Source organism: Ochotona curzoniae, unplaced genomic scaffold (genome assembly GCF_017591425.1).
Source record: "Ochotona curzoniae isolate NIBS_2020 unplaced genomic scaffold, NIBS_Ocur_1.0 contig_2692, whole genome shotgun sequence".
Classification (NCBI taxonomy): Eukaryota; Metazoa; Chordata; class Mammalia; order Lagomorpha; family Ochotonidae; genus Ochotona; species Ochotona curzoniae.
The window spans coordinates 20,456,945-20,478,913 of record NW_024465556.1 but is presented as its reverse complement, the minus strand read 5'-3'; the positions used below and the strand labels follow the sequence as shown (position 1 = coordinate 20,478,913).

General features: G+C 42.2%; 1 protein-coding gene across 26 annotated transcripts in view; it reads left to right on the top strand.

Annotated features, from left to right (window-relative positions):
• Positions 1-21,969, top strand: part of KCNMA1 (potassium calcium-activated channel subfamily M alpha 1) — a 664,040-nt gene that overhangs the window by 368,755 nt on the left and 273,316 nt on the right. For all 26 annotated transcript variants that reach the window (XM_040976116.1, XM_040976108.1, XM_040976123.1 and 23 more), the window contains 2 exons: positions 20,894-20,987; positions 21,836-21,947. In XM_040976116.1, the coding sequence (XP_040832050.1) occupies positions 20,894-20,987; positions 21,836-21,947 (206 nt within the window). The remainder of the gene's footprint in view (positions 1-20,893; positions 20,988-21,835; positions 21,948-21,969) is intronic.

Here is a 21,969-nt window from a genome sequence, read left to right as displayed (position 1 = left end):
TCTCCCACACGGGTGCAGGGTCCCAAAGCTGTGGGCCGTCCTCGACTGCTTTCCCGGGCCACAGGCAGGGAGCTGGATGGGAAGCGTGGCTGCCGGGATAGAACTGGCGCCCATATGGGATCCCGGGTGTGCAAAGGTGAGGACCTTAACCACTTGCGCCACCGCGCTGGGCCCTATTCTGGTATCTTAAGCACGCTTTAAGTGTGGCAGTACAATTTATTTAGGGGATAGGCAGTATTCTATTATATCTAGATAATAACAGAATTTTGAACTCACATGGGACAGGTTGTCAGTGTCTTCTTCACATAGCATAGAAGAGCAATTGGGAAGGAGTCTGGCCTTGAAACAAGGTTGGAACTCTGTAGTTAAGTGTGGATCCAATATAGAGGTCAAATATATTTCCAGGTGTATATAGGACAGTTTAATAAATGGTCAGTGGACTCCGGGGGTTACAGTATGAGAGATGAAAATCCTTTCATGTGAATGTTATGGATGTAGGAACTCACATACAGGCAGCCTCGTAGTAGCAGCAAGTGTGGTTCCACGCAGGGAACATCTAGGGAGCTAGGAGTGATTGTAGACTTAATGAGGTTGAACGAGGGCTTTGGCCATGTTTCCTTCCCTTTCTCTCCTTCTTTCCTCCATCTCTCCTTTCCTCCAGTTATGGATTTGTCCTGTGTGCCGAGGCACTAATCTAGACTTTGATGAAACAACAAGATAAATAGATTTTCTGTTTTCATGGAGCTTGAGTTCCAGTGGCAATGACTAAAAACTGGGGGATTTGGAAAAATAGAAAGGAGGTGAGTTTGGTATAGTGGGCAAAGGGTCAAGGCAGAAGGAGTGCACTCTGCAGTTAGACCTGCCCAAGAGCAGCTGGATACTTGGTTATCGTTTACCATTAAAATCAGCAGCTGCTAATGGTTAGTGAGCCCTCACCAGGTGTCCTTGGCTGTGGAAGTGCTTGCCGTATTTTAACTCACTTAAGCTTCACAGTTCCACTCAGTGAATTCTAAAACAGTTCCACTGAGTTGAAAAACAATGAAATCAGTGTCAGTTGATAATTTTAAGTACTCTTTTATTGAGTTAACTATGAGTTAGGACACAATGAAAGTGTTTTTTCCACTTTCAAGCAGTGATGGTGTTTACTAATTTAGACGCCTTGACACTAATAGATTTGTGTTAACCAAGGAAAAGTTATTTTGTATTAATGTGATTGTGTATTAGCACAAGCTAATGCTCTCCCTTCTCATGATGAAGCTGACTTGTCTGCAAATGGTCCTGGGAAATGACTGTTTTGTTCTGCTCACCCTGGGATATCATGTTAGCCGTGGTTTCTTTTGTACAAAGGCAATGTATTGATTCATACAACTTTGTTACTGCTCATAGTCAACAATCTTACATCTTCACCTCTCTGATAATGTCTCACTCATCATTCCTAACAGTCATTCCAAATTGCCTCTACGGGGCATGATATTTCAGACACTAATGACAACTTGAAAGTTTCTTTTGTCATTTTAGAAAAGACTCCTGATTGTTTAAATCCACTTAATATCCAGAAACAGTAAAATGTAGAAGCTACTGCCCATCAGAATTTATATTGAACTTAGAGAACAAATTAAGGGAAAAGAAAACCATTGTTAAATGAGTTAAATGCTTGGTTTAGGTGGACTCGCTGATAGAATCATCACCAAATGTGCATCATGGAATAAAACTATGATAGGAAGCACCTTCGGCTGTATTCAAACCTATTAAAATTGCTACATATTTTGAAAGTTAGAATATGCTGTATTCAGCAGCATTTGAAGAATGAGAGAATACTGGTCCTTACTCAGTAAGGCTGATCTTTTTAGTAAAAGACTCTTGGAGTTAGAGTCACCATCCAAACTTCTCTGTGTTTTCTACATGGACATTTTTATTTGTGTCTTTCCGTGTTAATTGAACATTTGATTCTGGCCGTCAAGGGTCATCAGGAGTGTAGAACTTATTTCCCAACTTCTGGTGTGCAGAAGTTTTAGCTTCTGCTGATTAGTTCACTCTGTGTCATGTTTCAGGTAAACTTCTTGAGCTAGAGAGCCCCGAATCTATTATTTGAAGCAAACAGAAAAAAAATGCGCTGGGATTCCAATGGGCTCTGTGTATTATTTTCATATATTCCTTACTTAGATACCCTCACACAAAAAAAGAGAAAACTATATATCCACTAGCTTAAGAGAAAGGTGTTTTCAGTATTCAGTTTTGTGGTATTTAGTGACCCAGGGAAATCAAACTCCTTGGGAAATGCCTTCCTACTGGGGGTGTCAAAATCTCCTCTGATGATTTTGAGAGGTTGTCCTTTCATGGCGGTAAGGTCCTGTGGCTTTGCTGAATGGTGAATCTTGCTAGTCTTGGATCATTCCTGTGCTTTCCCTTATATTTAGGTGAGCCAGCCTGGAACTCTCATGGGACAAGAAAGGTGTCCTGAAATCAGTCCTGTGAAAACATCATATTCTCTAGGGCTTGTAAATATATATAGCTAATGTCACTGTCATATGATTTTACATCAGAGTCTGAACGGGCTCCAAGGGCCATTGGAGAGCAATGTTGGAAGATGGCTTCTCATCTTCATACTGTTGGTTTATCATCAACTTTTTCACCTAGATTCTTCCATATCATTCTTCCATCCTTTAATTTTTTTCCTCTTTCTTGAACATTTATGGAAGGCCAGCTCTGCAGACACCTTGTAGTCCTCAAGGAGTTCACACAACCCAGTGCTACACAGCCAATTGAGTGAGTGATGAGTGCTGTAGTCCGAGGGTCAGGAAGAAAGGGAGAAGCCCAGAAGCCTTTCTGGAGGAAAGGACTACACAGCTGACTATTCAAGTAAGTCTGTATAGAAATAACGAGAGTGTAACAAATGAGGGCCTGAGTGCAGGGACATTTTGCATTCTTAGCAGGTGTTCATTCTAGCACACACCAGATCTTCCTGGGAGTGTTCAGTCCTCTACCGGCTAAGAAGCTCCTAAAGAAATTGTGCAATAAATAACTCGGATAGGCCTCTTCATCCAAAAATAGGAGCTTCCCGGTTCTCCAAGAACTGCATTGGCAAGATTCATTTGTCCTTAGCCAAGCTGTTCTAGCTATTTATTCTTTAAGAAGACAAGGGTGGAAGTTGTAGACCCATAGGAGCCCAGCCACCTGCAGGGAATAGCTATGTCAGGATAGCTGAGGCTGTCAACTCCAGGAAATTTTATTCTTTTCTTCTTTCTCCACTTTCCTTTTGTCCCTATTGGAAGCATCTCAGAAAGATAAAAACAGTAGATCTCTTTTGTATAAAGTACTTTGCATTCTAAGGACCCAGCCGGTTTGCTTTCTCTTGAGGTTGGCTTAATGGCCCACAGTACTGCTAGGATAAGCAACACTTCACAGGTGAGAGGATGGCCATCCATGGGTGACTGGGAAGTGCTGTGAAGATCTTTATACTCCATCACATCTCTGCTTTTAACCTGAAGCCTATTTAAAATGTTGTGTTTAGATATTCATTTTAGAAGCCTTTCTGGTTATTGCTTAAAGTCTAAGTTGTTCTAAAAATTAATTAGCTAATTTGAAGGGCAGAAAGAGAGAGAGAGAGATCTTCCATCTACTGGTTCACTCTGTAAATCATCTCAACAACTAGCAATGGGCCAGGCTGATACCAGAAATCAGGAATGCGATCCAGGTCTCCACATGGGTTCAGGGACTCAAACATTTGGATCATCCTCCTGCTGTTTTCCAAGGGGCATTAGCAGGGAGCTCTATTGGAAGCAGAACAGCTCGTACTGGAACCAGCACTCTAATATGGAATTCAGCATTGTGAGCAATGGCTTACGCTGCAGCACTACAGCACCAGTTCCCTCCCGCCTCCCTGCTCTACACTGAATGATTCTTAGTATAACTTTGTACCTGAATTAAGCAGGTGTCAGTCATTGGCTCCTTAGTGCATAGCAACCCATGAGCTCTGGGACGGGAAGGCAAGATCCTGAAAAACGCAAGCCCAGTCCAGGATGAGTTTATTTGAAGTAATGGGTCATGGGGTCCTTGTTGCGGTGCTGTGCTGTGCCTCCTGTAACCTGACATTCATTTACTTGCAGGGAGATCTCTGGATTCATTCTAGGAGCTTCCTGATGTCAATGATCTATAGTTATTGGCAGGCTTTTTTTTTTTTTTTTTTGCTTTGCTTTGCTTTACTTTGATCAATCCTCCTTTGAGAAAGGGAAGAGTGGTTAATATTGATTTGTATCTTTGTGTTTTTTTATAGTTCTTTGCTTTTTTTTTTAATCAAATACAGTATTACCCCTATACCAAGTGCCACATAAATACTTTTCAAAGAAATTGGCTTGGAGATTCTTTTTTAAAGACAACAGCTAGATCACTTACCTGACACTGTTCTGGCTGCAGTGAAGCACAATAGTTGAATATCTGATTTTTCGTTTATGACTTTATTGTGGAATAGTTTAAGCTTTACAAGAAGTTCCCAAACCAGAACAGTTTCTATGTATATCTTCCTCTGCTGCCCTCAGTGGCAATGCTGCATGTTACACAGCTACAGGGTGTTGTCAGGATGAGGATCCTTGACATTGGTGCAAGGCCAGTCACTCCAACACAGGCCTTCTGTTGACTTTTGCCATGTTTTGCAGCACCTTTTTTTGCGTGGTTCTGAGACATTTTGTCCTGTGTAGGTTTTTGTTATCCCCTCAGCAGTCAGCAATGTAGAAATCAGCACAGAGAAATGCGCTTGTGAGAAGCTGGATTTAAGCAAGAGAAATAAATAAAACACAAATACCAGAAGTTATATTAATGTATTCTAAAATGGTACTCATTTTAAAATGACATAGATTGAGGTTCAAAATCAACTGCAAAACTATTAGTATTCAGCTGATTACTTTTAAATACAGATGTTTGGTTTTTTTTAATTGTCTATGTGTTTGGTCTTTTAAGCCCTTCCTCACTCCCTGCTCCCCAGTGCAATAAAAGTATCCTTGAACATGAGTCTGTTCTGTTCCTGCAGTTAGCAGCTCACTGTGCACTGCAAAGTCCTTCTCACTTTGTCATGATCGTGTCCCATCCCACACTAATTCCTACACGAAAAGTGCACAGCACCCACAATTGCTTAGCATATCTTCTGGGCCAAGATGGCACCTTTGGCATGGACTGAGTTGCCTGGAAAGACACTGAGGGAGAAGAATGGGAGCTTTAAGACCTTCTAATTTCCTCGTTGTTTTTGGCTCCAAAGGTGACAGGTGGGTGATGTGGGGAAGATAGCCAAGCTTTGATGTTGCTATACAGTTCCCTTTGTGATGTTTCATCTATGTGTGTGTGTGTGTGTGTGTGTGTGCACACTTGTTTGCTGTACAAGACAACAGTAAGAAAACTGCTGCTTGGTTCTCCTTCTTTTCCCCATTTGGCAAAGAACAAGGGCATTATCAGTGACTAGAATAATTCACACTCTTAGAGCAAGGCAGTCTTCTTTCCTGTCCTCTGTTCTCAGCAGGTGGGCAGCTGCCTGGATCAGGCCTTGGCTTTGCAGCTTTAGTTACACCCTGTTCTACTGCTGCTTTGTCAGAGCCATGCTCCCACACCTGCCCCTGCCACTGTCCCACATGGCTGCTTTCCTTGAGTGGCTGCTAAGCGGTTCAGTGGCCATTGCTTTAGGGAATCTCAGTTCTGATATTCATAGCATCATGGGTTTTTTTTTTTCTTACCCACAGCTGGCTTACAGAAGATTCATGTCTCCCATGCCAGCATTTGTACTTTTGTCTTGGCTTCACGGGAACCTCACACCACAGTGGGCAGGGGATATGGAAATCCACCAAACATGCACAACCCCACGATCACCACAACACAGAGTCAGAATACTGAGTTCCCAACAAATACAGACTTGTCACTTTCCAAACAGAATATCTTATCAGAGAAGGACATCTTCCTTCTTGCTGTCTTTAATCTTACTTGACAAAAGTGTCACCCTCTAGAATTCACCCTGTCAGGTCATCACATTCTGGGAGCCGAGGATGTGTAAGTCCTTGCAGGAAGGAATTTTGTGAAGCAAAAGCCAGATCATTTATGCTTGTTGAAGCCTAGCTGTGCACACAGTGGGTGGAAATTTGAAAGGCAATTCCATCAGGTGGCTGTGTGATCTTGCTAACCAGGTTCTTATGGGATGAACCACAGGTTCAGAGAATATTTACTCACCACAATTCTGTATGGTTGTGTGTGAGCGCGTGTGTTGGCTCTTCCTGCCGTTGTGTATCCAATGTGAACATGTGTCCCATTCAGTGTCCAGAATTATGTCTATATCATGTAGATCTAGCTATTATTTGGAGCAACCCTCCAAACAGCAGAGAATACAGCATATGAACAGGGAGGGTTCTATAAAAATCTGGGGGTTTGTGCTGTGGTTTCTTTGTGCCACAAGCAGCTGTAATTAATGTGGTGATAGGACACATGCTAAGAGACAGGACTCTGTGATTCTGTGAGTCTGTATCTTCTCTCCTAAAGAACTCCTGGTAGCATGCAGCCCTGGGGAGGTGGCACTCCACAGGATGTTAGGATGTCTTATTTGTACTGCAACCATTTTCATCTTAGTATCTGCCATGGGTGACGTTTTTTATTTAGGATTTAATTTGACAAAACAACCTCATTACCTCCACATTTTCGTGCTTCTGGTTCTTTCTCTTTATTGTTCCAGGAATTAATTTGCTATAAAATACAGATAATGCTAACATTCTCTTGCGTTTAAGCCTTTGTTTGGTTTTTAGCATTAAACTTTATCAACTCTGAGTCTCCTATGAGATGGAAGACTAGACACAGGTGCCTCCTTGTCTCTCCACTCCCCATCTCCTGTAACTCCTCATTTTTGTTGATCCTACATGCTATTTCAGCCTCTCTAGGCTTGCATCTTTTGGCAGCGTCCCTGGGTTCCCCCAGACACACCATGTCCCCCCGTATGTACATGCTTATTCTGCCTCAGAACCTTTTCCTGCCTCCAATCCCTGATCAGTTTGTACTCAACATTCAAGCTCTTGCCTCAAAGCTCAGAGACTGATCTCTGCTTCCACAAGCATCTCTTACCTGCACTTGTGTGTAAAAGCAGCTGCCACATTTCATTTCAACCTCATCGTCTGCACTCTGTGCCATAGGGATCAAGTTCGGTAGGCATTCAGTTCTCCCTTGGCAGGGAGGGCAGAGACAGAGATCACCTGCTCTGGGCCTAGGGTGCCTTGTCCAGGCTGTCATCAAGCACAGAGCAGAGAAGATGTGAAGAGAAATAACTTGAAAGTATGAGGCTTGCTTTCCCCCTACTGTTTACAGTCAGAGCCAGGTGGGAGTAACTGCGATTTAGAATTGGAATACACCCATTGTGTTCAGAGCTCATGAAAGACAAACAGGCAAGAAAATGAAAGCAGACATTCTGCCAAGGAGACAGTTTAGATGCTGCCTTTGGAGCTCCAGGCAGCCTTGATGGTAGAGGGGGAACTTCATTGGGTGTCTGCTGACCCAGGAGTGTCTTGATTTCTTTAATGTTACACGGTGTTTTCTTTCTGATTGGTGGAATTTGATTAAACAATACCTACAGGAATTTCACCTGTAAGTAAGGTTCTTTTATGGGTCAACCTACAGAGAGTAACTTGCCATGTGATCTGTCATGCATGCGGAGATGAACAAAAAGATGGTTCCCTCTAGGAGTGAGTTTAAATTCAGGGCCATGGATGACTTCTGAGGAGTGTCACTGCATAGAGTTACCTACCCTTGCTTCACCTGATGGTTCATGGCTGCTCATGACCATTTTAGTGCCACGTGACACCTTGCAGGTTGTCATGAGGTTTGTGACCAGTGTTAAGGTTGTGGGCACTTAACTGTCTCTTATTATTCTGACCAGCCTCAGCTTTGCCTCTGTAATGAACTATAACTGCAGGAAACCATGGTGTGCATTTTAAAAGTCACTGATACCTAACTCATCCTAATATTCAAACTATCTTAACAATGATGGTTGTTGTTAAACTCCTCATGAGGTTATTTGTTCATGCAGGGGATGTGATAAAAATACATGCCTATGTAAGGGCGGCCAGGGAAACACTCTCATCAGAGGAACAACTAGTTTTGTCCTCCCCTCGTCTCCCTGTCCCTCACCTCCTTGTCCCCCAAGCTGCCTCTTCTCGCGTGGAACGCCAGCACTCTGTATAGTGTACTGTTTATGGTGGTTTGAACATTCTTCTGCCCGTGTCTTTCATTGCTGAAGTAACTCACCTCTCTCATATCGACTCTTACCCAGGAGCCGCACACCAGACTCTTTGATGTAGGTCTTTTCTGCATGGCAGCCGAGGCCAAGCCGTGGTGTTCATTGCATGATGCAACCTCAACCTCACCCTTTCGATTGTCAGCTCCAGGTTCACCAGCTCTTTCCCTGCACTGCCCATGCATGCTGACATGCTTTCCCTGGCGACCTGAATGCAGTGAGCACTGGACGCATGCATGGAAGTGAAGTGGGGAGCATTTGGACATACTGAAGTGCTGTGGTTGAGGACTTCCCCCTTTGATGTCATGGTGGACTCCCATTTTGCTGTGGTACTGCCAAGGCCACTCTGTTCTGTGAAAATTCAAGACTGAATATTGGGAGAGAGAAAAATGAATCTGCTAAAAATATGTGTGTTGAAAAAAAAAGGCATTTAGAAGTGAAGATCAGCTTCTCAGTGGTAACTCTATGAGGATCAGCCCTATAAATTCCCAACTCTTGGATGTGCCCAAGGTGACCACTTTCACACTCCCTTGCACATCTTTCTGAACAATGTTGCCTAGTATTTTTTTTTGCTTGCATAAGCTAAATGCCATGGCAAGTACAATCATCTGCCTTCCTCAAAGTTTATTATATTTAGGAATTCAACTTTTAAAAATGTACAACAGTGGTACTATAGAATATCATAGTTATTAAAGCTTGTTGGCACTGCATTCTGCTTCATTGATTAATGTGATCATTTTCTATTCTTGTTGAAAGATAACATTTTGACTTAGGGCTGTCTGAGAGCTTTTAAACATTTCTCTTTCAAAGATTTATTTATTTTTTGTTGGAAAGGTAAATTTACAGAGAGAAGGAGACAGAAGGAAAGATCTTTAATTCACTGGTTCACTCACAAATGGCCACATGGCCAGAGCGGAGCCTATCTGAAGCCATCAGCTTCTTCCTGGTCTCCCTGTGGGTACCATGTCCCAAGGCTTTGGGCCATCTTCCACTGCTTTCCCAGGCAACAACAGGGAGGAGCAGGCAGGACATAACCTAGTGCCCATAAGGCAGCCTGGCACTTGAAAGTGGAAGATTAGCAAATTGAGCCCACTGGCCAGCCCCTTAAACTTCTTTCTTAATATGTACTTCTTTCTCCCTTGTATTCTAAGGATGGATTTTCATAAAATGATTTTCAGTATCTATTTTTTCACAGGGTTTTTTTAATTTCAAGTAAATAGATCCTTTACTTTTGAGCTATTGCTTGGTTGTAAATTGAGAAAAAATGAAAAGTAGAGAGCATTTTCTTGCTGTAAGAATCCAGAAGCTTCCAGAGCATTCTTCCTGGTACCATCTCATCAGGGTCCCTTTGACGAAAATTACACAAGATGTCCCAATATGGCAAAAATGAAGGTTCTTATTTTGTATTTTTCTCCCATAAATCATTATTTCATTCTATCTTGCGGGCTTAGGAGACTGAAGAAATTCCCACACTGCTTTATTCCCCTGTTCACCTAAACATATCCTGTTCACTCTATTGAACAGGGTTTACTTCAAATTTCATACATAATCCATTTTTTTTGGTAACCAGCAAAAAGGTCCTTTGTATGGGGACATTTCCATTTCTGAAAAGAGCATGGAAGGAATTCTACATCCTGCTGACCTGTGCGGGCAGGTGATTCTGACCAGCACATTGGAAGCTCTCAGTTCGTGTGGGCTTTCATCTCAGGGCTTGATAAAGGAGACATGCGATTCTCCTTTGTGCGGTTCTTCAAAAAGAAGCCCATTTCCTCTTTCTTGGACAAAACACACAGTGCTTGCTGCTGCACTGAAAGAGTTCTGAAGCGAGTCAGGAGAAGTGATCCTTTCACGGAGACAAAGGAGAAAACCCTGCAAAATTGGCTCCTGGGGACCCAGAGGTGCGTGTACAGTGTGGGAGAGCATATCTGGAGGTTGTCGGACACAGCGATGAAATTCAATAGCGGAACTGCAGCAGTAAACGAGGAAAGAGAAACGGCACCCCAACGAGCATGTGGCTCGCTATATTCCTTTCCACATCGGGACCTGAAAGCCAAGTGAGGGCACGTCGGTATGGCAGGACATTGCTCTTGTTCCCGAGGCCTTGGCAGGACATTAATTGTGATAAGTGAATGGTTGCCAGTGTTAGCCAGAAGCAAGAAGAGAAGGAAAAAAGAAAAGAATACGCAAATGGAGTATATTTTCCAGGGGTAAAGAAGTTTTCATGAAGTAGTTGAAAAGGAAATCATTAGAATGCTTATTTAAAGACAGGGTTGTGTCATCCCAGAGTTTGGTTTTGACAAGTCCTCCCCGCCTCCTCCATTAATGAGGACAATGTGTTCCTGAAAATAGCTGTCACCTCTGATTTTCCATGGTGGTCATGGTCTCCACTGGCCAGGTTGCTTTCTGACATTCCTAAGGGATGATCCTGCTCAGTACTACGCAGTCGCCTGACTTCTAATCAGCAACATCTCAGGCTCTCCCTGCTGGCCGTGAGGTTCCTGAGCTCCCAACCGAACTCCAAAATAGGAATACTTACAAAACATTCACACCCCAGCAGCCATCTCAGGACAGGGCTGAAACACAGCTGTTTGATTTCATCTTGCAAGAAAGGTACAATTGTTTTCCATGCCAAGGTCAGAAAAAACTATGGGAATTCTTTTTTTACTATCAAGAAAAAATCTTGATAACCATCATCACCACCACCACAACAACAACAATCAACCTCAAGATGCCAAAAATACAACATCATGTATACAATTCCTGTGTAACTTTTAATATTCTCATGGTGAATATGTGTGCTTTGTGCATTGTTTTGTCTTCTTCAAAGTGATTTAGCCAAAGCATGGAGCAGCTGTTTTCCTTTACATCATTTTCTCAGATGCTCATGGGCTCCCTCACATCAGTACCAGTCTACAGCATTGGTGCTGTTGTTAGTGTAGACTCAGGCAGGATGATGTGTCACTCTGCCTGAGAGCAAGTGTGGCTAGGGAGCATCAAGGCTGGAATTGTTGAAGTTCCCTTATAACTCTGGTTCAATATAGTGAAAGCAGAAAAGGAAGCTTTCTCAAGAACCTTCATTCCCAGCCATCTAGTTGGATTTCTGGTCTAGATCCCAGAAAAGGTTGGGCCTGGCTAGGGAATTGGTAGTATTAGCTTTCCTACACTGAAGGAGGCTCCAGGCAAGGAGGCCTCACCAAGATCAGCTGTCCTTGTGTGACAGAAGTATGACAAGGCCATGGAGGTAGACAGGGGAAAGGAACTTAGGGCTCATGAGAAAACACTAAAGTGATCCAGAGACTGTAAGACAAACACTGGAAAAGAAAGGTTAGACAAGGATCTTGAAGGGTGCACCCAATAACAGCCCAAAGGAGTCCCACCCACCATGATATGAGAGCCTGTTCAGCAGTGGGAATTGGGATCGCCATGCTCAACTCTTCCCCAATTGGCCAGTTGTTGGCGATAGACAGCTCAAACTTTTTCTGATAAGCCTTTGATATGCTGTATTTACAAAGGTGGCTTAGTTGGGAAACTTCAATGCCGAAATGCCTCAGGCTCCAAGATGCCTCCTCCAGGATATTCTCCTCTTCATAAATGATGATACTGGGACCCAGTGCAATGGCTGCATGGTTAAAGCCTCACCTTGCAAGCACTGGGATCCCACAAGAGCACCAATTTGTATCCTGGCTGCTCCACTTTCCATCCAGCTTCCTGCTAATTGGCCTGGGAAAGCAGCAGAGAATGGCCCAAAGCATTGGGAGCCTGCACCCTAGTGGGAGACCTAGAAGAAGCTCCTGGCTCCTGGCTTTGGATTGGCTCAACTCTGGCTGTTGTAGCCGTTTGGGAAATGAACCAGTGGATAGGAGATCTTTCTGTCTGTCTGTCCTTTTCTCTGTAAGACTGATCAGCCTTTTGAATAAAAGTAAAGTCGAAAAAAGAAAAAAATGATAACACAACCATGGCTTCCCGCCTTACAGGAGCTTATTGCTATTTTCGGCTAGAGGGGATTATCGGCCTCTTAATGTATGTAGCAAAACGTAATATTCAGGGAAAAAAGCTACCAGAGTCAAGGGTAGCTGTTGGATTAGTCCTCTGGTTTGGTATTCCAGATGTGGGAAGAGTAAAACTTTAGGAGTCAAGGGACCCAGTTTCCACATGCCAGACTTTGTGTCTGAATTTCCAGATCCCCATTCAGTTCTAAGACTTTCTCCCTTCTTCACTTCCTTCCCTGCCTTTAGTGACTTCCACTAGGCTGTCCTGTTCCCTTGGATGGCCCCCAGGGTGTGGTGGGAGTGGTGCAGGGAGCTTGAGTTTGTGCTGCAGGGCTATGGAAATGTGAGGCGGCATGCCTGTGTGTGTTCAGTCCCAGGTATCACAGCATACTTATTCCTTGACCCTGCCCTTGGAGAACCTACATCTGTCTCCTGTTACAGGCACAGCAGTGTGTGTGGGTGCATTTAATATGGTTTGAGCCATCTGCTTCTCCTGCCTTTTCTCTACTGGATAAGTCAGAGTTGAATAAAGGAGAACTGGCTGGTATCAGCAGAGGTAGGGAAATGAGTAAGAATTGGTGTCTCGTGATTTCACAGTTTAGTGAAAACTAATTCAGGCAACACCTGTTTGGCAAGACTTTGTTTTATGTAATAGCCAAAAACTCTGATTTATTACATGAAAGTTGGTGGCAAATAGGAGCACTAATTCTACTCTGGGAACAGCTGTGATTGAAATAATTGTAGTCTGTAGACAAGCTGGAGAAAGCAAACCTTAGCAGAGAGGTTGCCTTGCACGTCGTTCCAGGAGTCTAGTAGAGGAGAAATAATACTATTATAAAAATAATTGGAAATCTTGGAAGACATGTGACTGATGCCTCTTTCTGTCTCTCCTCCAGAAAAGGAAGCTCTCTCTGCTAAAACCTTAGAAAAGAGTATGCAGCCTCCAGTGGCCATTCATTAAAATGACTTGCGGCTTTCTCTCTCAAGAAAATGTGGTTAATTATTTAGTATTTGATGAAAATATTCAGCTGACATTGTGGAAATATCATTTCCCTAGGTTTCTTCCCTAGTATTATTCAAAATTAATACTTTGTTAGAATCACCATACATATTGATGAAATCTCCCAAAATAGCTAACTGTCCATCTTCTTGGACATTTGCTTTACAACACCTAATAAGGATAGACTAGAACAGACATGAAATAAAGCACAGCAATAATTGAGTCTATTGATTTCCTTTCATTTAAATGTGATTTTTGGACTTTTCCATCAACAGTTATTATGACTATTATTTCTTAGTTATAAAGATAGCTATTACCTTGTGAGTGCTTAGTCATCCAGTTTTTTCCTTACAACTTTGAAATCTGTGTTCTTATCTCCAGTTAACAGATGAGAAAACCAAATTAAAAAGTCAAATTATTTGCCCAAGATCATGCCGCTAATAAATGGTATAGCTGGAATCTAAATCATCCATCAAGCTCCAAACCTACCTATTAAATGCTTTTGAGGTCCACCTATTGCAAATGTGGAATTTTCCTTAGAGAATATTCAGGGAGAACTCCCCAAGAAAGTGGTAGGGATCTCACCATTTTGGTTTCATGAAAACAATTTACCAGCATGTTTCACTGAAAAATACAGTATGTAAGAAACTGATATGTTCTGCTCTCTGCACCAGCAATCTATGTCATTTTCTTTGTCTCCTAGAAGACTGCTTCATTCTTTGGACTAATTGTTCAGGTAGCTGCCCTGAACCGTACAAATGCTTGTGATTCTTGGTTCAGGATTCCGTATTTTACTCAGAACTCCAGATTGTAGGAAAGATAGGGATTGCAGAGCTCAGTGAGTTAATACATTACCTCCTGTAGGCTCCAGTTCACATCAGTGTGATTCTGACAGTGCCAGTGTGTGTGGTTATTGGCTCACATCTTAATTTGGAGAAGCATAATGAGAAGCCTGCTGCCATCAGAAAGATCAATAGACCTATTCCCACAAACCCTTTTTCCAGCACTTCCCAACAAAGCCATCAAACCAACTGGCTTGGGATCATGAAAGGTCAGGAAACAAAAAATGTTTCCTATTCCCATTACCGGCCATATCTCAGAAAAGCATTTTTTAGGTTAAACAAGGGACTCTATATTTAATTTTATTATTATTAATAGTGATGAATTATTGAACATAATCCCACCTGTCAAGAAAATATCTTAGGAGATAAATGCTCCAAGATGTTCTGGGATAGTTTTAATGTTAGTCAATAGAAGATATTTGATTCTGCTTAGTCAAATTTAGTATAAACACCAAAAGAACCAGTGTTGGAAAGATAAACTCTTAAGCACACCTCTCTGACCAGGTCAAAAAATAAGGGTACTGAGAAAAGCAAAGGGGTGTGAGGCTCTTGGCTTGGGTTTAGTCAGGACCTGGCCAGTTTAGAAGACAAAATATATGCTCTATATAAAGATTGTTGCCTTCTCAATGATTAATTTGTGTCATACATTTTATACTAAATCCATTATTGTTATTATCTTGCAAGTTGTTTTTCTGATACTTAAAATTACATGTATAAAATCATTGATTTCTGAATTGGCATTTATTGCCAAGTCTTGCCTTCTGTTTAAAATCAATCTCGTCACTAGATGCTACTCCTCCTGTTTGTAGGCATGAAAATCGAGGCACTTAATTGACCCAATATCTCTAGATGCTACCAGGGAGATTTCCAGTTATGGACATATTCCCCCACATGGCTATAGACAGGTTCTCTAGAACCCATGCCTGAGGGTGTTGCCTGTTTTTATTTTAGTAGGATGGGAATGGAGTACACAATTATCAGGGATCTGCCACAGATTTTGAAGGGACCAAAGTACCTAAATAGCAGCCTTCACTATGTACACACCTTTTTTTTCTTCATAATAAAGGGTTGAAGGGGGGAAAATAGGAACCTTTGCAAGCCATCCATCTTTAAGCAGGTGGATAACTAGGAGTTACTCCTGTATAAAGCAGAACTTTCTCTCAATAGCTGGGGTCAGTCTTCACATATCTCAGCATCATGAAGTGCCAAGAAGGACTTAGCAGGCTTCTTATCCCATATAACAGTCTTTACAGAGTGGTTAGGAGTATGTTGGACAGGTCAACCTCCTGTGAATATTTTCAGATTATCCAACACACACCCAGTTTCTTTCCTAGGGCAGTTTGACCTCCTGTATACTTGGCAATACTCATTGTCTTTGTAAAAGTTCCCTGCAAGACTCTAGCTGGGAGGTTTCATGCTTTGCACTGCTTGTTCCTTTCCAATGAGACCATAGTTCATCTGGAGAGAGGAGGAATGACAGTCAAATTATTGTCTCTCCAAAATTTACCATTTAGTTCCATGCTCTTTATTCGGTAGACATCAGACCGTCCACTTCTCTGTCTACAAAATGGGGATTAAAGCAAAATATCTCCACCACCCCCCAGCACTGTAAGGCTCAATATGTGACAGCATGTTTCAACTGTATACAGTTTCCTCCTGTTACTATCTGGTATCCAATAGGAATCAACACTGTGAGTCCATTGAGAAGTCCTTGCTTCCAATAGCATAGGAATCCATAGAAAGAAGAGATCAATGAAGACATGAATTATTTGCTGAGATGAGTCTTTGAATTTACCTTCAAGACTGTCTAAGGTTTGATTGCAGATGGGAGAACATTTGAAGAGGGCCACTGCCAAAGTCCAGATCTAGAACTGGGGCTATGTGAGGCATGTGCATGACACTACGAAGGTGCCAGCTCACGGTATACCGCAAAGGGGTTGGGTTGAAGCATAGTAGTCAGTGAAGTGGGAGATATAAGGGAGGCCAGGATCTGAAGGTTCTTCACAGCCTGACTTACAGCTGATGTAGAAGACAGGAGGGAGTCATAATACTGGATGAATGACATCTTTTAATTAAATTAATCTGGCAACATTGCAGAGGCAAGGCAAAGAGAATAATCTAGGATCTTGAGGCATATTGAATTGACTCATGTGTGTGGTGCCATGGGCCCAGACTCTGGTGGTCCATAATCCTGGTGGGAATTGAAAGGGCCTCGTTCAATTTAATAAGGGACTAGCCATGAGAGTGAGGAGAATTTGAATGCTGGAAATTATTTTCACCAAGTGCTATTTTGTTTCTCAGCCAGTCCCTTCCCTCTTAAATCATCTCAAATGTCTGCTGTTGTTGTTTTGTTCCTAAGCCGCTTAACGTTTTTTTATCCCTTATAAACCATGGTCTCTGAAGCTACCTCCCCATCTCTACTTCATCATCTTTCTTTTTAATCTTCAGCTAAAAATGTGCTCAGCATGGACTCCCTGATTGTTAATTGCAGCAGCCACTGGTGAAGCTTGCCTGATGGTGTTGTAATTATCTCCCTGTATCCTTTTAATTTTTACCCCCTTGTTCCCATCAGAAACTGAAAATATCTGTTCCACCCCTTGATCTCAGCAAGTAGTTAAGTGGTATGCAGCTGGTTATCTGGGGGCAGGCTCAAATGCTTAATCATCTCTGTGCAGGTCTGAGTAGTGACACCTGTAATTAGCATGTAGCTGCAAGAGTTTTTCAGGAGCAGTGGTTCTCAAAGTGGATTCTCTGGATGAGAGCCTCCATTGGTATTGTCCAGGACACTGTTAGAAATGCAAATTCTTGGATCCTTTCTCCAGACCTATAATGCAGAAACTACAGTTGGTTGCCCAGCAAAGTTGTGCAAATTCTCTAACCACAAGCCAAAGTTTGAAAACTACCTGTCCATGAAATAACAGCATCCCATGGTTGGGAGCCAGCCTTAGAGAGCTGGGAAAACAGACTTCAGGACTCACCAGGAAGTGAGAAGGTCGGGGTGACCCTTCCCTGCCACAAGCAATGGAGAGGTCTGGAGTCCGCTCAGTGAGATTCTGTCCTAAGGCCACTGCATTTTGAACAAAACTCTGGGTAGCCCTTGTCAGCCTTGTGCTTTGGCTTTTAGGCAAGCTTACGAGGCAATCTCCAGGAAGGGCAGTGGGATCCTCCTGTTTAAAGACCTTTATTGCAAAAGAAGATGTTTCCCATGCTGGATGAGTCTCATCTTCACTTACAGAGAACATCTAACACCTGAGGATAGCCTTGCTTGTTGTTCAAGAGGAGATAGGATTTGTATCTCAACCTCTCTCCTACACTGAAGAACCTTATAGATAGCAGCCCCGTGTTGAGGTTCTTTCGAGGGTGCCTCCATCATAGATTCTGGGTCAGGATACTAACGTTACCTAGGATTTTAGTATCACACTTGATTCATGGAGCTTGGGAGCCTGAGAATTGACATTCCATCAGCCTGCCAGTTATTAAGTCATTCATTAAACATGAGCAGTTTAGGTTAAGTCCACTTTCTAGACTAGAGTCAGAAATAATATCCTCCATCAGATTCTTAAAATCATGTCTTTCCCCCATTATCAACATAGGTCCACACAAAGCTTTCTCTAAGCTGGAATGACCATTTACAGTACAGTGTAAGACCCAAAGGCCGTTTCCTTTGTAGTTTCAATGAAAATATGATTCCTTTGCTAGCTCTTAAAACTCCTGTGTGCCCAGACCATGAAACAGTCCTTTGCACAAAAAGGAAGAGATGTGTGTTTCATTCCCTGTCCTCAAGTGAACATTCATCATTAAGATCAAGTCTCCCGAGGAGGAAAATAAATCCTGATTGATATGGCCAGCCCTTTGGTTGTGGCTTTATATTTTTGCCTTTGAAAAGATCGCTGAACTTCTCCATGGGTTGTTTCCATTTGGGTAATGAGATAATGGGGCTTTGGAATCTCTACTCGGTGGTCTCTGATTGTCTGAATCCATGAACTATAGGCACTTGGAGGATTTATCTCAGAGGGGATTCTGATAAACAGTTCTGCTGCCACTTCAAAATACCAGGCAGAATATTTTCCTTGAGGCTCTTGTGGCAAGCAAAACAGATATATAAAGAAATATAAAAATATTTCCTAATCCTACCTGGTCCTACCTGGGTCCCAGGGCCTGGCTCTGTATTGTGTTTCCTACCCACTGAATCTGTCCATATTATCAGTTGCCTTCTGTAACAGTCTGTGGTTTCAGCCAGAGGAAAAACAACTTGTTTCAACAACATCATACTATTTCTCCCTGAAGTCTAGGATTCCATCAATAATGATGGAACAATTCAGTCATACCTGAATTTTTCAAAAGGAGGACCACAGGAAAGGCTCATGATCATCTTAACACTGTTTTCTGTAAATCAAGGGCGTTATTGAGCTATGTTGTACAACACAAGTCCTCTAGCTTCAGGTCCCCTAGTTGATGCCTTTATGATGGGCTATCTAGGAGAGAAACCCAGCATGACCAGGAAGGCAACAGCCAATGGAAAGAAATTACTACAGTCCAATTCCTTATGCTTTTTAAAATATCTATTTCCATTGATGTTGAACCTCAGTATTGAGGCTTCCCACCTCTCTCCCAAATATTTCATTCTCTACTATAGGCTTGCAAGTATTTTTCCAATTAGATGAATCTCAGCAGAGACCATGAAACTAATAAGAGCTAGAGAACTCATAGGATGCCCTCCTTCCCCCTCCAAAAAAAAATTCTACCAATAGCAACCATTGTGAAGATATCAGTAAGGTCAGTAAGGTGTTGTCCTTGGTGAAGCAGTGGTGGATTTTCAAGATTTGCAAACCAGAGTTTTTCTTACTGGCTTAACTGTGTGTTCATTAATCTAAGTCCTTACTGGAAGAAGTGAAAAAGCAAGTACAGCATTTACTTACATATTTTCCTAACCTTACTCACTTACTAGTGTTTGGGGCATGGGTGTGGATGTGTGTACATGTGCTCAGGGCTTTGCATGAGCACACACACATACACAGCACATTGTGACAGAGGCCCTGTAGCACAACACAGATGTTTATTGTCTGGTCAACCCTTAGAATCTATAGAGGATTTCTGGTCCACCCAGTTCATACATCTGTTCACTGCAACTGGTTAGGAGTTCTGCCACCCGTGCACCTATAAGTCTTGTTCTTGAAGCAGAGTTCCACCATGGACTGAGAATTGCAGCAGTGTCACATATGAACTTGAAGCATGGAGATCCAACAAGGAGCTGTGATAGGATGTAATGTTTAACTTCTTTTGCTCCTGCCTCAGTTCCACATTGGACTAACTCAATTCTATATTGTCTTTCTTTCCTCTTGCGTATCTTAGTAAAAAACAAAACAAAACAAAACTGGCAGCTGTCATTTCTCCTATAAAAGAATTGTATCAGTGCTATTTTTGTTCAGTCTGCTTAGTTTGTAAATGCAAATGTAGGCTATTCTTAATGCTTGCTTGGACATTTTACTACATATTTGTGTTTTGGGAGATAACAAAGGGCATGTTTGACTTGTAATTGAGATGAAAAATGGATAAGTCCAGTGCATGTAACACGAGCAGAGATTTCCACAGTTGAATTTAGCAGGCATCTAAATGGGCCATTCCCCTTCTGGCACTGCACAGACCCCTTCCTGCCTGTTGAACAGCCAAGCATTGTTTTTACAGAGGTACAACTATACTGACTGCTCTGACAGACAGCCACTTTCAAACTGGTAATGCCCGGGAATTAATTTTGCTCTCCTCCGCCCTGGAGGGAGGAAGTCCATGTGACTTCCCATTTGGGGAAAGTATTTTGCTTTCTCCTAAACTCCATCTCCTTTCCCTTGCCTCACCTTGCTATTCTTGGCATGGGTGTTACCATGTACTGAGTGATGAGAGTGCTCTATGACTTTTCAATCACAGTTTTGAGATGCTTGGCAGGCTTTCCTGCTTCCCACCCAGTCCAAATTTTGGAGCTTTTCACACATCGATCAATGTGATGCAAGAAAAGTACATCAAAGCCGGGTACCAGTTTGTATAGTAGTACCTTTTGGAACTGCCTACTCTGGAACAAATTAGAGTGTGCTGGGGTCTGTGGTGGCTGCTTGACTCTTACACAAAGCCAGTTCACATGCATGCTGTAAACAACAACAGAATTAACCCTTAGAGTACTGCTTCAAAGTTTTGGTTTTATCATCTTCAAGTTACCCAGTTAGGCAATGTTTCTTTCCCCAGATCAGGGTGCCACAGGGAAGCCCAGGCTTAGTCTACCCAGAATGCCACCCAGGATCTTCTCTTTACACCTTTCCTGAGATGCTCCTGGGTTCTTAATTTATTACCCAACCACTGTCTTTAAAAAGCTCTAAAGGACAGCCACTGTGTTTAATTGGAAATGGGCTCCACTTTGATGTGTTGAAGGAAGTAAACGTCTTTTAGCTCTAATAAATACTCTGTGAAAGAAGTCAGTTCTTTAAGGGTTAATACAAATCAAGGGATTGGGTCATCCCTGTCCCTCCTGCTCGTTCTTCCTTCAAGAACTGCATGATCCTCTTTAGATTCTTAGCTCACCTATTGAATGAAGAGAACAACAATCTTAAGTGTAACTACAAAATAGAAAATAAAAGAAGAAAATACTGAATGGTTGAATGGAATCACCCCTTGATGATGCTTGCTTGATTATACCAGGGGGGAAAAAGACCAGATGTTTTATGAACATTCATTCCATCTCCTACCTGCGAACCACCGTCTCTCAGCAGCAGAAGATGTGACGATGCTTCTCACTCATCACTTTCTTTTTCTTCTTCCCATCTAATAGCCCAATAGAATCCTGCCAGAATTTCTACAAAGATTTCACATTACAGATCGACATGGCTTTCAACGTGTTCTTCCTCCTCTACTTTGGCTTGCGGGTAAGTTGGAGCAGCTTGGCTTAGTGTCAGAAGGGGGCATGTGAAACGTGGACTCAGATCTCCCTCTGTCAGTCTCTACTCTCTCATGCAAGGTGCAGTCCAGGGTTTCCAGAAGTGACAACAAACCTGCATTCTAAGTTTCACTTTGGGAGAGTCTTTTCCTTAGAGAAGTGCTTTCTGGAATACATGGTTAATTATGTTTCAATGAGAAGAAAGGGGTGAAAATAAAGATGATATCTCCACTGCCCAACTGTTTCTCCCCAGTTGCAAGATGCGGACACATTGTTCCCCTAATAAACGAAGTTCAAGAGCAAAAGCAATGATCATTTGGCTAAGATATCAATTGTGAGGGTTAATCAGGGAAAGTGGCAGAATATGAAGCTTGGCGGATTCATGCTACATCCTGTTTATAAAACATGATTACACTGATCTGCATATATATGTGTTTGTATGCATGGATGTATACATAAATGCTTTGCAGTCAAGTATATTTACATTATAGATTCTAATGAATGGGAGATTACATTCTAATAACTGTGAGATCATAAGCTTCATATGAGGCTATAGAAAATCATAGAAAAATGTAACAACTGAGCTTACTCCAGGCTAACTTAAAGAGGCCAGGTATCAAGAAAAAAAGGAAGAAGGAAGGAAAGAAAGAAGGAAGGAATGAAGCAAGAAAGAAAAAAAAAAAAGAAAAGGAGTATGTGATATGGGAAGCACAAAACATTTTCCTCTGCATCCTAATGGAAACTCAGAATTTGTCCTTGGGTGAGACAGTGTCAATTAAATGTTGGCACCCTGGTTCTCATTTTTTAAAAATTACTTTTATTTCTTCTTTCTTGCAGTTTATCGCAGCCAATGATAAGCTGTGGTTCTGGCTGGAAGTGAACTCTGTTGTAGATTTCTTCACAGTCCCCCCAGTGTTTGTGTCTGTATACTTAAACAGAAGTTGGCTCGGTAAGTCATGTTCTCTTGGATT